Source organism: Idiotropiscis lumnitzeri, chromosome 3 (genome assembly GCF_059441095.1).
Source record: "Idiotropiscis lumnitzeri isolate Australia: NSW breed Sydney's pygmy pipehorse chromosome 3, RoL_Ilum_1.0, whole genome shotgun sequence".
In the NCBI taxonomy this organism is placed as follows: domain Eukaryota; kingdom Metazoa; phylum Chordata; class Actinopteri; order Syngnathiformes; family Syngnathidae; genus Idiotropiscis; species Idiotropiscis lumnitzeri.
The window spans coordinates 5,829,905-5,851,210 of NC_142393.1; the positions used below are offsets into that span (position 1 = coordinate 5,829,905).

A 21,306-nucleotide genomic window follows, 5' to 3' on the forward strand; every position below is an offset into this window, starting at 1 on the left:
GCACCATCTACTCGATTTTATTCAGTTGATTTCTGTTTATACGTAAAAAAAAAAATGCAATGAGGCGTTCAAATTGATTTCCCAAAATGTTTTATGGAGGTCTGTAAACTTCGCAAACAAATATAATTCACCAATCAGTAATTTCGCGCTGCTTGCGTCACTCGGGGCTTTGTTGAACTCACGAACGCATGCAGTACTACTAGCTGGCCACTGTCAGTAACGCGCAATCATTGAGATTGCCGTTGCGGTAGCAAAGTCAATTTTACCACAGAAATTGATATAATTACCGGTTCCGTCCAATTTCGTCACGGTGGCCGAGAGGTTAAGGCGTTGGACTCGAAATCCAATGGGGTTTCCCCGCACAGGTTCGAATCCTGTTCGTGACGTACTGTTTTTGTTTTGGAGCCTTATCGGCGTCAAGGTGTCCCCAAACTTTTTCCTGTGAGAAACTTCACTTTGTGCCTCAAGTACAGTTGCACGGAAACGTGCGGAACCTGACCGTTCGGCCAGATTTCCATAATTAAGAATGGCAATACTTCCGAATTTTACGATGACTCCAAGATCACCTGTTCTAGAACTGCCGTCTGAGGCCGAGAGGTGCCCCGGCATCGGAGTTTGAGTGAATAGTATTTACCTGACTTAGCCCCGCAGCCTCGCTTTTCTTTACGTTGCCTCCTGTGTTCTGACGAAATGTTCTACCCGCTCGAATCGTCCTACCGGAGGCAAATTTGACAGCCATTTGGCACCCACGGCGCCGACAGACCAGACTATCCACGCAGGTAAAGCTATCTCGTCCAGGACACTTGAAAGTGCATTGTAATGCTATGTCGATTAAAGAGAAGACGTTTGTGAGGATGACGAAGGGACGACGTTTGGCTTCGTGACGCTGTCAAAGGCTTTTGTTTTTACACGGTGGGGGCTTCACGTCATGGCGGACGTTGAAGTACTCGCGTGTCGTGTTTGTAATCATCCACACATTATCCGAGATGCTAGCCTTCAATGAGCGATTTAATATATTTTTTAGGTAGTATTATTGACGTGAGTGTGCAATAACAATATAAAGCAACAGAACGTGAACGAAGAAGTGCCTGGGAGCTCAAACAAGCTGTATTTTGATTTCCTGAAAAGTTGTCATTCCGCGTGATAGCTACGTTATAACAGTCCTCTCCCAAACGGTCCCAATAATTCCAATATTCATCTACCATATTGTATAAAGTTTGAACGTTTAAGGAATTAGATTTATTGTCATTCCTGTTGTTATTTATGCAATTTTCCCTCCCACTTTCCCCCAAATTATTAACGCACAGACCACAAATCCTTATACTTTTATTTGTGGATATTCTCCTTTGCCCATTAGCTGTTGTTATGGAAAATTAGCTTTTCAATTAGCTCCTCAATGTGAACTTAAAAAATTAAAGAGTCAGTCATTCTTTAGTTAACTACTGTTGGTAAAAAAAAATGAACAACCTTGACACTGTTGCCAAAGCCAAAAGCTAAGCACAGCTGCAGTGGTGAGCAATTAAATATTCATTAATATCCTCAATCGTGTCGGTGAATGTTGTTATAATAATAATGGGCAAATTTGTCATGCGCCACATCGTTGCACTATTTGACCAGTGTAATTTGGCGATTTGATGAATTGTTGCCTCCATGATATTGCAATGGAATCACACTGAGTGCTAGCTTTAAGGTTAAATTAGCCAGTGATAGTGTTAGATAACGGCATTAGTTTCTGAAATGCAGTACTTACTTGATTGTTCGGTGAAGTTATTGGTGGGGCGTAGGGAGGATGTTTGTGTTTGGTGTTGTGTCCATGTGCAACAAAAATGCTTTCAACTTCTTGGACTGCTTGTTAGCCACAGTGTGGGCTTCGCTTCCGCTTGTTGAAGTAACTGCCGGCCTTTGCAACTTGATAGTGAGGTGGGAGAGGAGATGGCCAAACAAGTGCCAGTTTACTGTCTGTCAACCTGATATGGCCTTTGGTTTGTTTGTGTTATTCATAGCTCTTTGTAACTATGAAGGCATTTAGCTCCTGTGTGGGTTTATAAAGCAATATAAGTAAGGCATATTTTATATAATGTCTTTTTTCCATTCGTAGTTCACTCTATACCTAATTTGGTAATGCATTAACAGAACCGTGAAAAAGTGCAGCCACTTAAGAAGCGCAAGAGAAAATTTCCCTCACTAATTAGCATGTGGGAGCTGGCACCCCCAAAAAAATCTGCCAATTTTACCATGACGAGAAATATGTTATAAAATATCTCGATAATGCTTGACTTTTTGGATATTTTGACGAATAATTCCACAGAGATGTTATTAAGACACCGAAAAGACACAGTAACTATGCAACAGAGGATATAGCTTGTGCTCAAAGCTATGATTACTTTTTTTTATATTGATATAATGTATGTAGGTACAAATCAGCTGCGTTAGGCTCCAACACACCCGCGACGCCCGTGAGGATAATCGTTACAGAAAACGGATGGATGGATGTTTGACTGCACAGTCCAGTATGCGACAAAAAAAACGTGTGAGTCATCCTTCCATCAACATGAACAGATTTTTATATCTTCAGAGCAATAAATATTTCCACTTTTGCCTCTGCAACGCTGTCCAAAACAAAGTTACAAGTAATATATTTCTATACCTGGCTAAATTCATCTTTAAAATAATGTAATCTCTGTGGACACATACAGTATTTGACACTACTGGTACAATTGTACACGTACTACCTCAGCACAGGAAGCACAGACAACATTTGTCATTTGATTTTCTTTAAAAGAAAAAAATAACAATCCCTGTTTTGCCGGCAGCAGCAGTCAGAAAAGATTTCGTGTAAAATGAAAAAATGTCACTTGGTTCCTGACAAAAAAGAGCTGCTTTTCATTGAATACAACATGTTTTTATGTACATGGTGACTTATAATACAAAGTTCCATTCAGTGCAGATACTGTAATCATAAATAAGACATGCACAGCAATAATGGAGAAAAGAGCTGGGCCGAGAGAGCATCATGCCTCTATTTTTGCGTTTTCATACGTCAACGTGCTGCACACTTAAAAAAAAACAAAAAAAAACACACACTCACTTTTTCATTTTCATCCAGTCTTTTGATTGCTTTTAAGTGCACGCTCAACCGATGCAAAATCAAACATGTCAGGGGCAATAGTCCTTTAAAGTCAAATGTTTTGCATTTGTGACACAAGCCTGTGAGTGGAGAAGACCCACGTCCGGCAAAAGTGACGTTATTCGGCATGATGGCGTCCGAATGACCCAAACACTGCACTGTCCAGTAACGTCATGGCATTAGTATTACAGTACCTCTTGAAATCATTATTACATCATTCAAATAAGAATCTGAACATACGACATGTTTGGTGTGAAGACACTTGAAGAAAAAGTCACATGATATGTTCCGTGTAAAGCCATCTAAAGTTGTGACCAAGTAATCGGGTCATGTGACACGTTGGGTGTGCGGACATTTGAAGTCATCAAGTCATGAAGCCTCGCGGACGTGCTCAGTGTAAAGACACATGGGGCCCTATTTTCGTAGACAGGTGCACGTGCGCACTGTGAAAAAAAAAAGGTGCATCTTCATTTTTGTGGGGGGAGCAAGTGTTGTTTAACGTGTTTGGGAATTTGGTAGACTGCGTTGAACCCTCTTTTACACGCCTTTCACATTGCATCAGACAATTTGGTGAATAGAAAGTAGACTAGAATTTAGACCATATGAAAGCAGGTCTAAGTTGCGGCACAGGTGGTAGGTACAATGCGATTTTGGTTATCTGGTACAGGGTCCGGTGATTCATGAATATGAAATGAGGGCGCATAAAACCCTCTCAATCATTGTAGAGATCAATTCGTTGAATTTGGTATTATCATTATCTTAATGTATTTTAAAAAAAATTCCCATAAGCATGACGCGGGTGAGATGGGGTGGGGGGGTCAGACAGATGCACATTTGGAGTATGCAGATGCCCACTTCGTAGGTGCAATCACCTTTTTCTAACTGTGTCCATCGACAAAAATACCAAAAGAATGAAAACTCCACTCATGCAAGTTAGACTGCACTTTGCGCTAGACGTGCGCTAGGTTAAAAAAAAAAAAAGAAAAAGAGGGCCCTTGCAGTCATCATCAAATCAACTTGTGTTCACTGTCAAGATATTTCAAGTCACAATCCAGTCATGTGATGTAGTCCGGCTATCAAGAAACTGTCATATTCAGTGTCATGATTTCAAGTCATGATCCATGACGTGTTCAGTCGAAAGTCACGTCAAGTGATCAACTAAAGTGACATGTACATTTTAAAGACACTTAAAAGTCATCATCAAATTGTCCTGTGACATTTATTCAGCGTGAAGACTTCAAGTCATCTGTTATCAAGTGAGAGGGCAGTCAGTGTAAAAAGTCACTTGGAGTCAGTTATTTGACGTGTTCAGTGAAGACCTTCATCAAGTCTGCAATGATTGTTTTATTAGACAAGTCGTGCCTTATTTGTTTTAAAAAAAAAAAGTTGTTTCTTGAGAGTGAAAAGAACAGAGGAGCCAAGAAGGTACCCAGAGGAACGCCATCATGTTCTGCTTATAAGACATTGCGCGCAAATTTAGAAAATCAAGTTCAAATGCGTTCATCAGAACCCTGAAGAACTTCACACAGTCACCCACATGCGCGCACACACACACACACACACCCTGACGCAAGAAAACACACTGTACACGCTTCACATGCACACGCTCACAAAGGCGACGCTCATATTTGCATAAGTGCAAAAAAATAATCAGAATCATAGAAAAGTACTCGTGTAGGTCCAGCTTCCTCCCCAAAAGTTATGAATACCTTTAAATGCCGTGTGATGTGAAATGAAAAACTTAAACTTAAAACATGATTCATATTTTACCATCCTCCTGTCAGAAGGCACCTTGTTCTCCACTTTGCAAAATTATTATTAAAATTATGTGAATGAGCTGCATTTGGTGAACAACCGTTGCTGTTGTACTTCTCGTTAGGACAGCGGGAGGCAAACTTTCGTGCTCAAGGGCCACATGACGATGATTATTAAAAGGGACGGATGGGCCAAGTTAAAGCGTGCATGTAAAATATTTCATTTGAATAAAATTACATATGTCGACATTTTCAACGGATGGAACTTTTTTTTACATTTTATTTGACTGATTATAATCCCTTTCAAAGGGGAAAAATGAACACATTTTTAATATTAATGTGATTAAAATTATTTGAGCAAATTATGAAAATAGTTACTTTACATAAAATAATAGAAATTCATTTTAAAATATTTGTTTGGATTAATTCAACATTTACAATAATTAACAACAAAATATATAATTTTAACGATGGAACAATTTAATCCCATTTTGTAACGGCAAGACTTAGCCTGAATAGAATTCTATTTAATCAACAGATTATTTAATAAAATAAATGTAATAAAATATATGTCAAATTGTTTATTTCACAAACATATTTAGTTGTGGCGCTTCAACGGATCAGCCACCGATTGTGATTGGCCGACCGCTTATATAGAATGTCATCTCAGCGTGTTGATCATTACTAGCCATGTAATTGCAACTCTGTATACTTACAATATACATTTTGCAGAACAATACCACATTTGAACTACTGTAAATACGCAGGATTAGTTTCCTAATTATAATTAGCCAGTTGTGTAATAATAAAACTGTTTTCCCAGAATGCACCCTGTTTGGCCTCATGTTAATAGCTTAATCTGCTTCCTTGGCAACACGGAGTGTCTCGTTAAAAAAAAAAAACGTCACTTCACCAATATGCTTTTGTATACCTTTGGAATACTCTAAACATTATACACTGTACACATCATAATGTGAGCTGTTTGCCTTCTTGGTTTGTCCAAATGCAGTTTGACTTATATTTTTTTTATCTTGATGTTTGACTCAATGTTCGTCTATGTCTTTATTTCACTTGTTTTATAGTTTGCCTTGATACTGGTATGCGGGTTTGTCTTGTCTTGCTATTTGACTTGTGTGTTTTCTCACTGTGGGCAAATGAAGCTTCATGAAGCACTGATCACTTATCTAGATGGCAATCTTGGTCTAAAGATGCAGTGGAAATGTAATCAATTTTTATTGCATTTGCCTTATCTTTAAACTAAGAGCGCCATGTAGAGGAGGAAAAACTATCACTCGTGTTTCAAGATTCATTTTCCCAGCACTCCTTCTCATCTTCATGTTTTTCTTGATGTTTGTCTTCCTGTCTTGATATATACTCACAAAAATATGTGTATCATAGTAAAGAATTAAATGACCCTTCCAATCCTTACCAAGGAGAGCGCAGAAACCCTGTGAGCCAAAACAACATTTTTACAAAGCACATATGTAAAAAAACAAACAAATAAAACAACCCCCCCCCCAAAAAAAAAAGGTTCTTCCCCCTCTTTACACTCAGCAGCGATTGCTCAAGTCATGCATGGCTGTCAATCAGACACAAAGTGCACCAAACTAACTAAAATGTCCCCCACTGGCGATTCCTGGGACTTGTTAGATGAAAACCCCGTGAGCCACGTGCAAGCAGCGTGCGCATCAGGCACAGTTCTCTCGCCTCATTAAAGTTTCCACGCCCCCCTAATGGGGACTCAACCAATACGTGCCGATACGGGTGGCTCTAGCCGCAGGGAAAGTTGATATGAAAGTAACACAGGCTCAGTAATTTCCTTTTCCCTCCTCTCACTTCTCGCCGTCTAACCAGCCGGCCGTTTTGATACACTTGCACATGCCCTCCGCCCCTCCTCCTTCTCCTCTTCCTCCATTTCAACACTGCCCCCCGGTGGCCAGCGACGAGGTGGGGCGCCACCCCTCGGTGGCCAACGACAAGATGGGCCGGCGCCCTGGCTCGTCGACTCCTCACACCACGGTGCTGATCCGACTGACCGGTTTCGACTTGGGCCCCGGACCGCCACCCGCCCCCGGGTGCGGTGAGAGCGGCGCAGCGGATGGGGGCGGCAATGGGGAGTGCGGAGGAGGGGGCGGGATTGATGAGAGCGGCGGGTACTGGGGAGCGTAGGGCTGTGGCAGCGTCTGGGAGACCAGGCGCGCTGATGGTGTCTGGGGCGGCGGTGTGGAGAAGATGAAGTGGGTGGAGGGTGAACTGGCGGGAGAGGGGCTTAGCGGCGAGTGGACGGCGTGGTTGTGAGAATGAGCGTGGGGGTGGGGCTGGGAGTGCGAGATGGTGAGCGGTAGCTTGCCTCCGCCGCCCGGCCGGTAGAGTCCGTGTGGTGTAGTTGGCGTGAGAGGTGAGTGCGGGGACAGCGGTGGGGGCGTGATGAAACCCGAGGCCGCGTTGTAGCGCTGGTGCTGGGCGGCGGCTTGCTGGATCCGTTGATGCTGCTGGATGTGTGACAGGGCGCAGCCGGACGGGACCTGGCGCCGTGGGACCGACACCCTGTGCATGAGGGGGTGGTGCTGCGGTGCGCTTTGCACGTGGTATCGGTGATGGTGGTGATAAGGTGGGGGGGGAGTCTGTTGCGGATGGTGCCCGCTGACCCCGCCTCCCCCACTGTTGCCGTAGCAATACTGGGCGTGCAAAGCCTGAAGCTTGGACGGCGCCCCACCCGTGCCTCCTCCCCCTCCAATGCCGCCCGGGTCCGACTGGCCTAGGTTGGCAGATGGGGAGGGGCATGGGGAAGGGGAGGACGGGTGGGCGATGGGAGGCTCGGGGGCGGGGTAATGGGGCGGGGAGGATATCATCAGGGGACTCGGAGGGCACTGCGGTGTCGGTGATGTCATCGTCAGGGGACCGGGAACTTTCCCTCTGCGGCTGCCAAAGAAGTTTCCCAGCCGGCCGCCGGCGCCCGGCCCAACCCCCATCGCCATCCCTGCGCCGACCCCAGCCCCGCCCCCGCTCGTGAGTGGGGACGCACTCGTCCCACCCTGGTTGTGACAGAGCCCCGGCCCACCGCCTACCCCCGTACCGGGGCTCTGAGTAGGGCGGTGCGGCCGGTAGGCTGCTGGAGACGAGGGTGCCATCATGGGGCTGTAGGTCAGAATTCCCCCGGGGTGGTATTGTTGGTGCGGCCGAGGGCTGCTGATGATGGACCCCTGACAGGACCAGCACACATGTTCAATTAGATGCCAATTAGCATATTCCATCTTCATATTGTACATACTCGATACATTATTTTTTAATTCGCGTGCTCCATTAGTTTTATTAATCTGAAGTGGCTAAAGGGGGGAAGAATTGTCTAATTTGTACAGTTTTTTTCACTTTTTCTGGGGACGAGGGCACAATCCAGTATTTAACACTCATTCTCATTGCATTTCAGCTATACATTCAAATTCTCATTACAATATTATATATTCTGAATCGGCCCTAATTTCTTTCTCTCAAACATCAGGTTTTCATGATAATGATAATAATATTCTCATAACAATATTATTAACATTAATATATTAATGAATTAAAGTTGAGATTCAGCAACAAGTGGAATCTTTTTCTGAAACATCATAACTATAAATGAGAACTCCGTATTGTGCAAGCTTTTATCGGTCAGACTTAAAAACGCTAAATGAAAATATCTAATGAATTGATTAACTTTAGCGATTGGTAGCTCTGATTGCACACAACATGCAATGACATCATTCTTACTTCCATTGTGCTGTCCAATGAGCCCACGCTGTTCCGACGACCTCGCTTCCCTGTTGGCCAATCGGAATGAAGCAACAATCAAAGGTTGTCCATCAGAGAGAAAAGCATCATCGTCACGTTTTTGGTTTCATTTTGCATTCCAAATTATTATGCATGTTTTGATGCAACAGTGTCGCTGAATGATCAACTATCCATATTTACAAAAGCATTTTTGCCATACATCTGCTTAGGAAATGTGTGGTTGCTCCTCATTGACCAGTGCCCTGACGCTGGCAAGGCATTGGATTATTCCACACATTTCATACTCTTTTTCTCTACTCTTTTATGCATATAACTTGCTTCATAATGTGGAAGAACCTTCTTCATTCTTATTGAACATAAAGCTCCATGCATAGAAATTTGGAACACAGTTTAAAGCCCTTGTCTACGTCTGCCCCCAAAGAGGAAGTTGCGCTGACCGCTGTCCGACAGGTCTCTGAGCGAAGAGCTGAGCGCCGTGCGTTTGAGCCCGTCCACCGACGCGTACGTGTCGTCCAAGCTAGGCCGACCCAGGGTGCCGTTCACCGCCTCGCTCTTTGCGGGCCCCGCCCCTACTGCCCCGGCGCCCAGCGCGCCTGCCATCAGTGCGGCGGGACGCATCACGCCTTTCTGCTTCTCAAGCTCGGCTGCGTGTGAGGCGAGAGGATAATGTGGTTACCCAAAGTACACATGCAACGCAGTCCCCTGCCACAATCCGCTGACGCCGAAGCTGTGCTGCCTACTTACACTCCACGCGATATTTCTCCATGTCCTGCACCTCGGCCACGCTCTCTCTCAGGTCCGAGGTGAAGCGAGCACGGTCCTGTTGGCTCGGTGCCGTGAACACGATTAGGACCTTCCTCTCGCCCCCGGGGTTGGCTGAAGTCAACTTGATGCCGTGTGGGTAATCTGCACGGCAAGCAACGAGATGACATCCGTTGAAGTAACTCTTAAACTTTTCAAACTTTTCCTTGCGCCGTATTGGTTTAAGTGATGTAACTCTGGTTTACATAATATTACATAACTAAATCAAATCTACTTAGCGTTATAGCTGGCTCAGTCTATCTGCAGTAAAAACACTATACTGTTTAATTTGAATTTAAAAAAATCTCACTTTGACTTGCAACTCGGGAGAAAGGTTCTCTAGCTCTCTGATTGTGTCAATTAAAAGTAAGCACTTTGTTAAAACAGATTATTTGGATGTCATTCAATGGTGTACGTAAAAATGTGTCTTATGTTGTATAAGCACGGTTGAGGTTGGAAAGAAAAAAAAAAAGAGGCTCTTACAAGTGTTCTGGAAGGTGTGCACCTGCATGTCCACTAAAGGGAATGATTGTCGGAAACTGTACGTCACAGAGGCCTTCTTCTTTTGGAAGATCTTTGTCACCTGAACAGGGAAAAAGAGAACTTACTGTGTGCGATGGGCAACTAGCGCATGTAACAAAAATATTTTTTTTTTCCTGGAGGAAATTCATAATTTTGGTCTGGCACCTATGGAGTCACCTATCGGTGGATTTTGTTCAATATTTTTTTTTTGTCAACATTAAAAAAAAAAAACAACCTTGTTTTTTGTTGAAAACATATAATGGAGGTTGATCCGCCTTTTTGGAGTTTCCCCCCCTTCCACTTTTCTCAATTCATTTCAATGAGTTCTGTTGTACATGAATTTTCATTATTCTCGGACCGGCACACATTTTCTCCATATTTAAAATCACTTTTTTTTGTCATACAACTGGTTAGGAAGAAAAATTGTGGGCCCCACAACTATCAGTATACAAACATTAAAAAGTCAATCTTCTATATTTTTACTCCTTTCAGCCTAGCGGAAGATTTCTTTACCATTAAAAAGTGTCTATTTGGCCCACAACAGATCACCGGAGAAGTAAAATTAATTTCTTATTTGCATTTGCTGTAAGAGAATGTCAAACTTTGCGGATAAACAACGTCTTGTGCAAAGGCAGCTTGGTATTATGGGGGGGTAAACTGGTAAACTGGTTCCTCCTCAGCTTGTGACGACTGCTCCAGTACATGAAGAAATGCAAAAATACAAACACACAAGAAACATCCATGGTTCAAACTATTCGTATTTGCAGCGCTAAACATTTTTGGCGGCGTGCCGATTCATTGCATTTTTTTCTGTTTCTGGTTTCTTACCATCAACAGGTCATTGAACAGAAAGACCTCTCTTTGGTGGACGCCGCTCCTCTGGGCTCGGTTCGGGTCGGGAACCTCGAACAGCTGGCAGCAGCACACAAGCCGGCGGTGAGACAGCGACAGAACCTGGGAATCATTCGTCAGTCATTCAGTCAGCGCAAGCAGCTTACAGGTCGAGGTCACCCCGGACGACGGGAGGCTCTTACGGGCTTCTTGCCGACCACCATCCTCTCCACCGCCTGCACCTGGGACACGTGGTCATCATTGGTCCTCAGCTCCCACTTCTGGATTCTGCCGTAGATGGACACCAGAAGGTCTCTGGGAATGTCCTGACCGTTGTCCACACCTGGAGGTAAAAAAAGGAATGAATGTGGGGTTGAGTGAAGTGTGAGTGGAGAGCATGTGGAGGTGGTCCAATTTAAATCTTTGGACTTTAAAGACATTTGAACTAGTCTCTAAAGAAACTCATTTTTGTGTGGTGAGAGTTATAATAGCTTGAAAAACTTTTGGGGTAAGCATATGGGAATGGTATAGAAAATCTGTGCATAGGCAGAAACCTTTGGCACGGTCCAGCCCTGGTAGCTTCTAAAAGTTCAACAAATGTCAAAATGAAGAGCAACTTACCTCGCAGGTTCTTGATGAAGTCGTCCAGTTTCATCTTCCTCTCAGGCTTCACGTTGGGGCTATACATGTCCGTGTTCAGGAGAATGATGGCGAAGGCCAAGATAAAGATGGTGTCTGGATTTTGGAACTGGCGTATCAGCACTGGGTTGCACACGCAGTAGCGCTGACTGCAGGGCGAGAGCAAGACTCATCAGGCGGACTCTGTCGCACACCATCGAAAGACGAGGACCTACCTGAAAGCCTCCACCAGCCGCTCCACCCGTTGTGCTTCACCCTGAACTTTGATCTGAGCTTGGAACTTCCTCAGGGCGTCATCCAGGTCCATTCCAGAGAAGTCCATTTCATCCAGGACACAGCTGAAGACAAGAAACATCTTATCAGCGCACGACATCATGATGGCACAAATTGATGGGAAAACGCGGTCCTCACTCAAGCACGTCCTTGTTGAACTGCTGCCGGCTGCCCAGGAACTCGCCGATCATTTGGCGGCTTAGACCTTTCCTCTCCAGGATGAACCTTGCGATGCCTACCGGCGTGTCCGAAACGAAGCCCCTCTCGATCAGGTACTGGATTCCCTTCTCTGGCTTCCTGACAACCAGAACAAAAAAAAAAAAAAGCTGTCATTATGTATCATGTTTCTGATGCAATATGTGGCACATTCAAGACCTCTGTCAAATAAACCGCAAGACATGCCATTTGGAAAGTTACGTTTCCAGTGAACCAATATGAACACATTTTCAGTAACCATCAAAAACTTTGGTCTTCAAAGACACCACGATACATGTCGTAATCATTGAACGTAATCTACTTATTTCATAATCATTAACTAACAGTTTCGACAATTTTGTCTCCATTAAACCTCACAGATGCATTTCCTTTGCTCAAATACAATTTAAGTCTTAAATGAACCCAAAGTGTATATTTTAGTAAACATTAAAAACTGTTTTGTCTTCAAAGAACAGTGTACATGTCCAACGGAAATATGTAAGACAATTTTGTCTTGTTTTTCGCCATTAAAATACGATTTAACCTTCAAAAGAACTAACGTGAGTATTCCTCATTTCTTGGAACTCAATGTACGTGAAATAGACTAGATTTTAGAATTCACTGAAAAATTCCTACGTTCGTAAGTATCAAAGACAAATTTGTCTTCAAAGAATCTTAGCTACTTGTGTTTTCGTTACTGTTCAAAACCGTTTTTCTCTTCAATGAACCATATGTGGGACTCAATTTCCTCACTTGTTGAAGAGGTTGAGTCCAATACGGTAGTGGCGCCGCTGAACCACATCATTGTTGAATGCGGGCGAGTCCCAGCTGTGTCGGCTTTCGCGCTGATACGTCTGCTTGCCGAGTGCCGCCGCCGTGGGCTCGCGCAGGCTGTCGCGCGACGACGAGCCCGAGCTGCCGTTGTTGACCGTGGTGTCGTCGTTGGAGTTGGTGGTGGTGGAATTGACGCTCTCGTTGTCGCCGTCCGAGCACAGCAGGTGGTGATGTAGCGGGTGGTGCAGGTGCGGCTGGTGGTGCAGGTGATGCAGGTGCTGATGGGCGTCCGCCGAAGATGACAGCGGAGAGGGCGTAAGCGGCGGCGGAGGTGGTATCGGCGAGAGTGGTGGAACGGGCGAGGGCAGCGGCGAAGAAGGAGGTTCCGGGTAGGCGTGTGGGAGGTGGTGGTGGTGGTGCAGATGGTGGTAGTGGTGCTGGGCGAAGTGCGGCACGTACGCGGCCCCGCCGTGGTGCACGTACGGCATGTGGTTGTACTGCGGGTGGTGGTGCAGGACGGTGGGCAGGTGGGGGATGGGCGACGGGTGAGGGTGCGCGTGCTGAAGCGGGTGAGGCAGCACGTGGGATGGCAGGGTGCGAGCCGAGGGCAAGGGCATGGCGGCGGGGGCGGAACTCCGAGTCTGTCCTTGTGCCATCACCACTGAGCGGCCGTTGGGTTTGTGTTTGATGGTTCCCTGCGGGGATTCGGCCTCGCTGCTCCCTGCCCCGCCACCTCCGTGTTCTTCTTCTCCGCTCTCGCCATCTCCGCCTCCGCTTTCTTCTCCTGTGCCTCGCTCCACTCCGGGCGGCTCCTGCTCGTAGACAAGACGCCCGATGGAGCCTCGCTCGGACCTGAGGAAGACCACACAGTTCATAGGATTTAATATATCAAGACATGCAGTCGGTGTTGGGAATTAGTGAATGACCGATATGCTTTTTTCACGGCCGATACCGATACCGATTATTAGTGGTCATGGAGGCCGCTAACCGATATTTGAAGCCGATATTCATTTGTTGAAAAAAGGGTTCAAAAGGTGTCAAAATTTTTAAAGATTTTCCCTGGCTCAGCTGCATGTCTTATAGTTCAATGAAAACAAACATCTCGGTAAGGTTTACTACGGCAAATAGTTTTCCCTTCGTTGTGAGTTGTAGTAGCCTGACATTTATAAAATTTTGGCAAAGTGTGTTTCCTTTCCGGGACCTCTCCCAGAGTGAAAGAGCAAACAGGTAGCTTACTGCTGATTGGCTCCAATGCAGAACCAATCAGATGGTGCTGTGGGCGGGCCAATCTACTTCTGCAGGCAAGGCCACGAGCATAGCAGAGCAAGAGAGAGATGTGTGCTGCAGTGAGCCATAATAAACCAGCGTTTAGTTTATTAGCCTTGAAAGTTAAAAAAAGGCAGATGCCGTTCATCGTCAAATTGCCAAATATCGGCACCGATATTCGGCCCGGCCGATTATCGGTCTATTAATAGTGCGAATACGTTTTGAAGTATATGTCTCAGGTATTTGTGCTTGTTTGCACCTTTTTTTTTCACTTTCTGACATTTCTCCTTCTTACTTTGTCAAACTAGACTTGTTACATTTGATGAAGACACAACCAAAATAGAGAGAAGGAATTACATCAGATATAAATAAATGGTAGACCAAAATAGAGTTAGTAATTTTGCGCAAAAATTCAAACAAATAGCGTGACCAGGAACATGGACCCTGTGATGGAGGAGGGGTTTACCGTAGTGCTATTTTTTTTTTTGTTTGTGTTGTGTTTTTGGAGGTAGACTAGATTAATGGCATTGTGCGGTGGTTGGGAATCATTCATCTACGATACTTTTTTTCCCCTCTTTTGATTGCGGTCACTCACCTGTCACTCATGTCGACCGAGCTGTCGCTGGGTGGTTCTATTGTCAGGACAGGCAAGTGTCCTCCTGCGGCGGGCCTCCCTCGGTACTCCCCCCGACACTCTGTGCAAGGGGTACTGCTCCTCCGACTGGCGTTGCCGCCTCTTTCTGTCTCTCGGCTGTCCTCCCTCCCACTAGCGCCACCCCAGTACTCTGTGTCGGAGCTGGAGGCCGGGCAAGACAGCGGCGAGGAGGGCGGGCGGGAGATTGGCGAGGATGGGAGGCAGCCGTCGTCCATGTAGAGCGTGACGTCACTGAATGAAGTGGCCGTACTGTCCTCGTGCATGGCGGCGCCAGAGGCCCCCCGCCCGGCTTGGCCCACCACACGCCGGGAGGTGGAGGAGGTCCCACCCCAGGAGCACTCCCTGTAGTCTTCCTCCTCCTCCTCTTCTTCCTCCTCCTCTTCCTCCTCTTCTTCCTCCTCATCACCCTCCTCCTCCTCTCCTCTTGCCTCTTGGGAGTCCTCTCGGCCTGATTGACAGGTGAGCGAGTCGTCCATGGAGTCTGCCAGCGACTTGACCTGACATTCGGCCACGCACACACACAAATACAAGTCAACACTGCCAAGTGTAATTGCGTCGTAACTAGGCCTGCACCATATGCCGTTTGAACATCGCGATTGCGATGTGCGCATGCGCAATAGTCACATCGTAGGACGTACGTTTTTTTAAAAAACAATTTTAAAACATTGAAACTTTTGGTTTGTTTCATAAAAGCAGCACGCCACACAGAGACTACACAGACGGTCTTGCGCACACCCCCTGCTAATTAGCAGCTGAAAGGTATAAAATGCCGTTGCGCAAGTATTTCTCTCAAGTGGCCATCCCAGAGCTGTATATAATAAACAGAAGGTACACGTTGAAGATGAGCTATTGCAAGCAGCAGTTACAACGGCGGACATTTTCCTAGTTTCAATATCGCAATGTACATCGCAACCTCCCCAAAAATCGGAATGTCAGTTTTTCCCAGTATCGTGCGGCCCTAGTCGTAACAAAAATACTTTCTTGCAAAATTTAGTACGCTAATACCGCAGATAGCAATCTATGATGGTGTTTCAAAAAAATGCTTAAACAAATAAATTCTCACCGTATCCAGAAACCGTTTCAAACAAGAATTAAAAAAATGCTAACATGCTAGCAGTCGATATGGTAACATTTATCAAAACAGCAAGTACTAAAAGCATTGATAAGGATACAACATCTTGCCTTAAAATCATGACCCATTTCAGTCGAGACCTGCTAAAAGTTTTAGAGCTCTACTACTCAAGCGGGCTCCTGTCATTTCAATCGCTCAGTCAAAGGTGGTAACCTCAGCTGCTTTAGATCAGTTTTTTCCTAGTCTTGTCCTTTGACAATATCAGAAGTGTTTGATGTGATCATAAGTCTTTCAATCATTGCGGTGATGTGACAAAACAGGAAACGGACATGGATGAAGGGGAACATGGGCTCCCCAAAATGCCTAAAGAACATCATTGTACTTGTCAAGAGTGATCCTACAAAATTCACAGTCATCGTAAGATCACACTCTGAGACTAGACTGTGAATAAAACCTCGATAACTTGTCTTTAAATGTGAGCTGATGCTTTTCCAAAGCTCTTTTCTAAATCTTCTCAAAGTCCTCTGCTATTCAGGTAGCTTAAAAGAAACCCCGGCTGTCAGATGCTTTTGAGTCAGCATGAGAACTGAGTCTTAGAAATCAGATTTGCTAACATATAGTAAGGTAGCGGCCCTAGTACCAGTACTAAGACAAATCGATAATTTGACATCAACCGCATTTGCATTTAGTCAGGTATTATATCAAATGAGAATATATTAATTGATAACATGCTAACAAGCTAACAGTTGATACCTGCTTGGAGAAAGAGTCGTCCATGTCGCCTGTGTCTTCGGACCCCTGCGGACCTGAATACCCTTGACCCTGAGGCTGACGCTCATCAAAGGAGTACTGGACACACATAGCAGGACGACATATTGCGTATGCGTGTGTGTGTGTGTGTCCGTGTGTGTGTGTGTGGGCGTGTGCACACGTGTATGTACCTGCATCCTCATGTTGGACAAAATGATGCGTCGGGTCATCCGATTCTCCGAGGCCGAGCTGCGGAGCCTCTGGAAGTTCTTGTTCATGCGGTACTGTCGGAATGCCGTCTGAATGGTCCTGGCCGCCCGCCGGGACACAAACTGGCCGCCGTACTTCCTCTCCAGCATCTCCACCTGAGCAAGGAACGGCTAATGAGAAGCCTTTCAAACGATGTGGGCTCTTAGAGGGTCAGGAGTGTATATGTCACCTTCTTGTCCTGGAGGTCCGTGGAGAGCTCATAGCTGTCAGAAAGGGCCTTGCAGCGTTTGCTCTCCTCCTCCTCTTGCTTGCGTAGTGCCAGGCTGGCAGGCTGCTGGCGACTCCGCTGAGCCCACGCCAAGCTCGCCGCGCTGGGCGTAGACACGGGCGAGCTGTCCTGTTTAACGACACCAGCCAGGTTACCTTCGGAGCAAATAACTTCCTGATAAATAATTTGACTAGCTATAAACTACCTGTGAGTGGGAGGCTCCCAGGGGCCCACTGGAGGTGCCGGTGCTGGATGCGTAAGGGTGGCCGAACAATGAATCTGGAAAAGGGAGCACCTCCGGACAGCGTGGCTCACCTTCCACACTGAGGACAAACACAGGAGTGATTCGTGGAATGCTAGCTCCATGCTAGCTCGATAGATTCCATCAAAAGTGTGGGTGCGTGTCAGTATCATCATCATCATCATTATCATTACCATCATTATCAAAGACTCGTGAAGATGGAACAGAAGCAAACGTGGGCACTGCCAAGCTCACACAAACACATACACACGCGCACACACACACAAAGTTGACTCATGCTGAGCAGTCGTGTGTGTCACTGTGGGGGTGTGTGCAGCGTGTTGGGGTGTGTGTGTAAGATTTGGCATCTCTTTGTGTCTTTCACATGACCTCACCATAGCCATTTAACTATTTTTCACGTGAAAAATGTCGATAATACCGGGAATATCACAAATACGTGTACTATTGATGCATGTGATAGAAAACCAGATTGCTGTAGATTTGTTGAGAACTGTAAGTCATCTTTGGTGTTTATAAAAACACATATTTTAGTTTCATAAATGACTGTAGATGACAAAGAAGACAGTAATATGTTGTCAGTTGACGAATGTCACTTGTCTTCTTTGTTTATAAAAACACGCATGTTCGGTTGTTAAGATTGACTTGTCTGTCGTTTACAATCACAGAAAACTTTAGGTTCATTGATTTTTACAAATACACGTGTATTGTTAAACAAAGTTATTTGTGTTTGATGTTCAGAAAACAGGCATATTAGGTTCTTAAAAGTTTAGACTGTCGTCGTTGTTAACCCACATTAACTCGTTTACTGCCATTGGCGGCTAAAGACGTCAAATATCCATTTCTTTCTTGGCTGGTAGCGAATGAGGTAATTAGTTTCACTAAACGCTGTAAATGTTTTCTGTGAATTTATAAAAATACCTTTGTTCCTTTCAATTGTCATCAATATTACAATTAAAAACATACACTGGTTTTGTGTCGGACTCCAAATTGTGTTTGATGTTTACAAACCACATACATGAGCTTCTTTGAAGTCGTAAGCGTATGCATGTGATTTTTACATATCAATAAATATACCAGCGAGCTCCCTGCTCGTGTGCCCGGTGGGCTCGCCGCGCTCTACATTCTAACACAACGGGGACTCTGGCGAATGTGTGTCAGTGAGCCACCACTTTGTGAGCTCGGTGCGTGTTATGTATGTGTGTGAATGCGACACAGCATCCAAATGCCATCGGCCCCCGAGGTCTTATCCCCCCCCCCCCTGCATATGGTCCACAGAAGCACTCCTCCCTCCTGTGTACTTACGATAAAGCGTAGTATGTGTGCAGCTCCTTTGTAGGCAAGCAAGAAAGTGCGTTTGTGTGTGAGTTCGAGAAATGAGCAGAAAACAAAGAAAAAAAAAACACAACAAGAGCCTTTGCCCATTCATTGATGTCGTGGAGGGAAAATGTTCCAATAGTTCTGTAAGTTCCTCGGACTTCAGCTGTCGGGTAGCAGACTAAGCTTCCCTGTGTTGTCGCGACAACCTCTTGCCTCAGAGAATGGATAACATCTGCATAAAGTTCTTGAAGTGGTAACAAGTCCAGTATGGAGCGCCGGGCGAGATTCTGGACATTATCCAGTATTTCCAAAATCTGCTGCCAGACTCTTACCCACTCATCACCTCCACCCTCATGTGCCTTCAATGGCTCCCCATCAACTTCCTGATTGTCTTCAAACTTCTCCTAATGAACTATTTCAGGTTCTAGTGGTGATTAAAAAGGTTCTGGTGGTCCACTAAAAGATTGTACATGTAAGAATCAAGAGAATTCTCAAGGTCAAGTGGTTCTGCACCAGGTTCTCGTGGAGCTTCCAGTATTCCACTACAAGCCTGTAATGATGACGGAATTAAGACGGTTCTAGAACAGGGGTAGGTAATTCCAGTCCTCAGGTGTGTTGGAGGAGGGAGACAGGCCAAAATGTTCAACATCAGCTTCTAATATTGATCTAGGAATTCCATTAGTCCTCGACATGGGTGTGAATTTGCTCATTAAGGTTTTTGAGGTTCTACAGAATCCCATTATGATTAAAATTCATTCACTGCCTGTGACGGGTATAGACGCCAAAAAGTACATTGTTTTTATCTGGGCTGGCAGTGAATGAGTTTTAAGGAGGGTCTTGTAGTCTATTATCATCATAATTGATTGTTGTAAGTATTTTTCTTATTGTTACGCGTCTGATTCGAATGAAAATCACACATTGTTTTCTCCATGTTTTGTTTTCCATTTGACTAAGTGGCTCTTTGCGCCGTGCTATAAATAAATCCTCCCTGTCGTCTGTTGCAGGCGGGACCGCCGCCAGGAGCCCACCTGCTGCCGCGTCATTGGCTGCTGAGATCTGGAAGTGTGAAAGAGGCGGAGCCAAAGAAGGAGGTGTGGAATTAGGAGTGTGGAGGAGAAGCAGCAGGAGTCAGGATGCGGAGGAAAGGCTGTGGATAGTTGACAGGCAAGGAGACAATGAACCTAACGCATGCCTTATTATTATTTATTTTTTTAAACATTACTGTCTCACCGAATTGGCCAAGCGCGTGATTCTGATATTTCGGAGGTGAGAGTGTGTTCAAACAAAGTGATGACGTTTCAACTGCAAGTTTAACTGATACCGCCCAACACATTCAATATCTTCAGTCATCCTCCACTCGACCGACACGTGATGTAATACATGCCATCATGTCGACACATGATATAAAAAGCCAGGTCATCCTCCGCTAAACAGAAAATACATGACGCAACACGTGGACATATCATACCAACAAGCAATCACATCCTCCACCGATCGGAAATAGTCTGACACGTGATACAATACAAGACGCCACACTTGACAAGCCGTTTCGACCGTGATGCAACGCTGAAGATTATCTTCCGTCTACCAGGAAGCAATCTGACATCACGATGATTGTTCCAACGTGACTACACAGTCATGCTGGTTTCCATCTTGATTAAATGGGCACGGTGGTGTCAACATGATTAAACAGGCATGATTAAATTAACGTGACTGAAAGGGCATGACTGTACCAACATGACTAAATAGGCATGGTGGTACTACTTATGTGATTCAATTGACAAGTTGATGCCAACTTCAGGAAATAGACATACCGGTTTGACATTGACTAAATGGGCATGATGGTACCGACGTGACTCAAAAGGCATGACTGAAACAATTTGATTCAAAGTTAATGATTGCACCGTCACCAAATGATATGATGCGATGAATGTGACAGGTATAGGCATGATGATACCAACCTGACTAAATAGGCATGATGGTTTAGCCACAGCCCAGATGTATTCTTATGATGCAGCATAAGAATATTTCTTCTATAGGCCTCCACGTGACGCAAGACAAGACAATACTGTCTGTAATGATGTATCGCTGCACTTTGAAGGTACTTTATGGTTTGTTGCCATCATGCTCAGCCAACATGCATACACACGCACGCACGCACACACACACACAATGGGCAACTTCTGGTTTGTGGGGGTGTTAAAAGCCCACAAAATACTGCAGAATGTAAAACACACACACACACACACATGCACAGAGATCTCCCCACGCTGCAGTAAAACTGGTCATCGTGTATCTGGGATCTGACGTAACAATCCTCCATCATCCACCCACAATCCTCTGTGCACACCCCCACACACACACACACACACGCCCGTGCATGCGCATTCTCTGATAGTGTAGCGAAGCATCGTTAGCATTTTGCCGCATCATTCCAGGCAGCGTGGACGGAAAGCGTCCTGAACTGAACGGACAGTGTCAAAGAGACAGTACCGACATGACTAAAAAGGCATGGTGGTATCAACTTGACCAAATGGCCGCGGCGAGATAGCCATGATCTTACTAAATGGGCATTATTGAACCAACAAATGTGTATGTTTCTACCGGGATGACAAGATGGTACGAAAGTGACTAAATGGGCATTGGTGTACTCATGTCAAGGTTTGTGGTTTCCAACATCACTAATTAGATATGATGAGGGTACCAGCTTGACTAAATGGGCAAAAGGGTACCACCACATTAAAGTCGGCATGATGGTTGTGATTGTTTTGCCTGACTAAATGGGCATAATTGCGCTAAGGTGACTAAATAGGCATTCT

General features: G+C 45.2%; 1 protein-coding gene, 1 long non-coding RNA gene and 1 other non-coding gene across 7 annotated transcripts in view; 2 read left to right on the forward strand and 1 right to left on the reverse strand.

Moving 5' to 3' along the window:
* Positions 1-30: 30 nt before the first annotated feature.
* LOC148339592 (uncharacterized) lies at positions 31-20,319 on the forward strand. The gene is made up of 3 exons (XR_015842586.1): positions 31-779; positions 10,813-11,155; positions 19,492-20,319. It is a non-coding gene; the product is annotated as an uncharacterized LOC148339592 (long non-coding RNA).
* trnas-cga (transfer RNA serine (anticodon CGA)) lies at positions 305-386 on the forward strand. Its single transcript has one exon. It is a non-coding gene; the product is annotated as a tRNA-Ser (tRNA).
* Positions 2,542-21,306, reverse strand: part of LOC148339594 (IQ motif and SEC7 domain-containing protein 1-like) — a 54,499-nt gene continuing 35,734 nt past the window's right edge. For all 5 annotated transcript variants that reach the window (XM_088291656.1, XM_088291655.1, XM_088291657.1 and 2 more), the window contains 16 exons: positions 17,114-17,231; positions 16,870-17,037; positions 16,622-16,795; positions 16,434-16,529; positions 14,549-15,105; positions 12,667-13,539; positions 11,857-12,015; positions 11,661-11,783; positions 11,428-11,594; positions 11,010-11,149; positions 10,804-10,929; positions 9,937-10,036; positions 9,397-9,558; positions 9,090-9,296; positions 8,632-8,681; positions 2,542-8,084 (listed from right to left, as the gene is read on the reverse strand). In XM_088291656.1, coding sequence (XP_088147782.1) covers positions 6,891-8,084; positions 8,632-8,681; positions 9,090-9,296; positions 9,397-9,558; positions 9,937-10,036; positions 10,804-10,929; positions 11,010-11,149; positions 11,428-11,594; positions 11,661-11,783; positions 11,857-12,015; positions 12,667-13,539; positions 14,549-15,105; positions 16,434-16,529; positions 16,622-16,795; positions 16,870-17,037; positions 17,114-17,231 — 4,414 coding nt within the window. In that variant the 3' untranslated portion in view covers positions 2,542-6,890. The remainder of the gene's footprint in view (positions 8,085-8,631; positions 8,682-9,089; positions 9,297-9,396; positions 9,559-9,936; positions 10,037-10,803; positions 10,930-11,009; positions 11,150-11,427; positions 11,595-11,660; positions 11,784-11,856; positions 12,016-12,666; positions 13,540-14,548; positions 15,106-16,433; positions 16,530-16,621; positions 16,796-16,869; positions 17,038-17,113; positions 17,232-21,306) is intronic.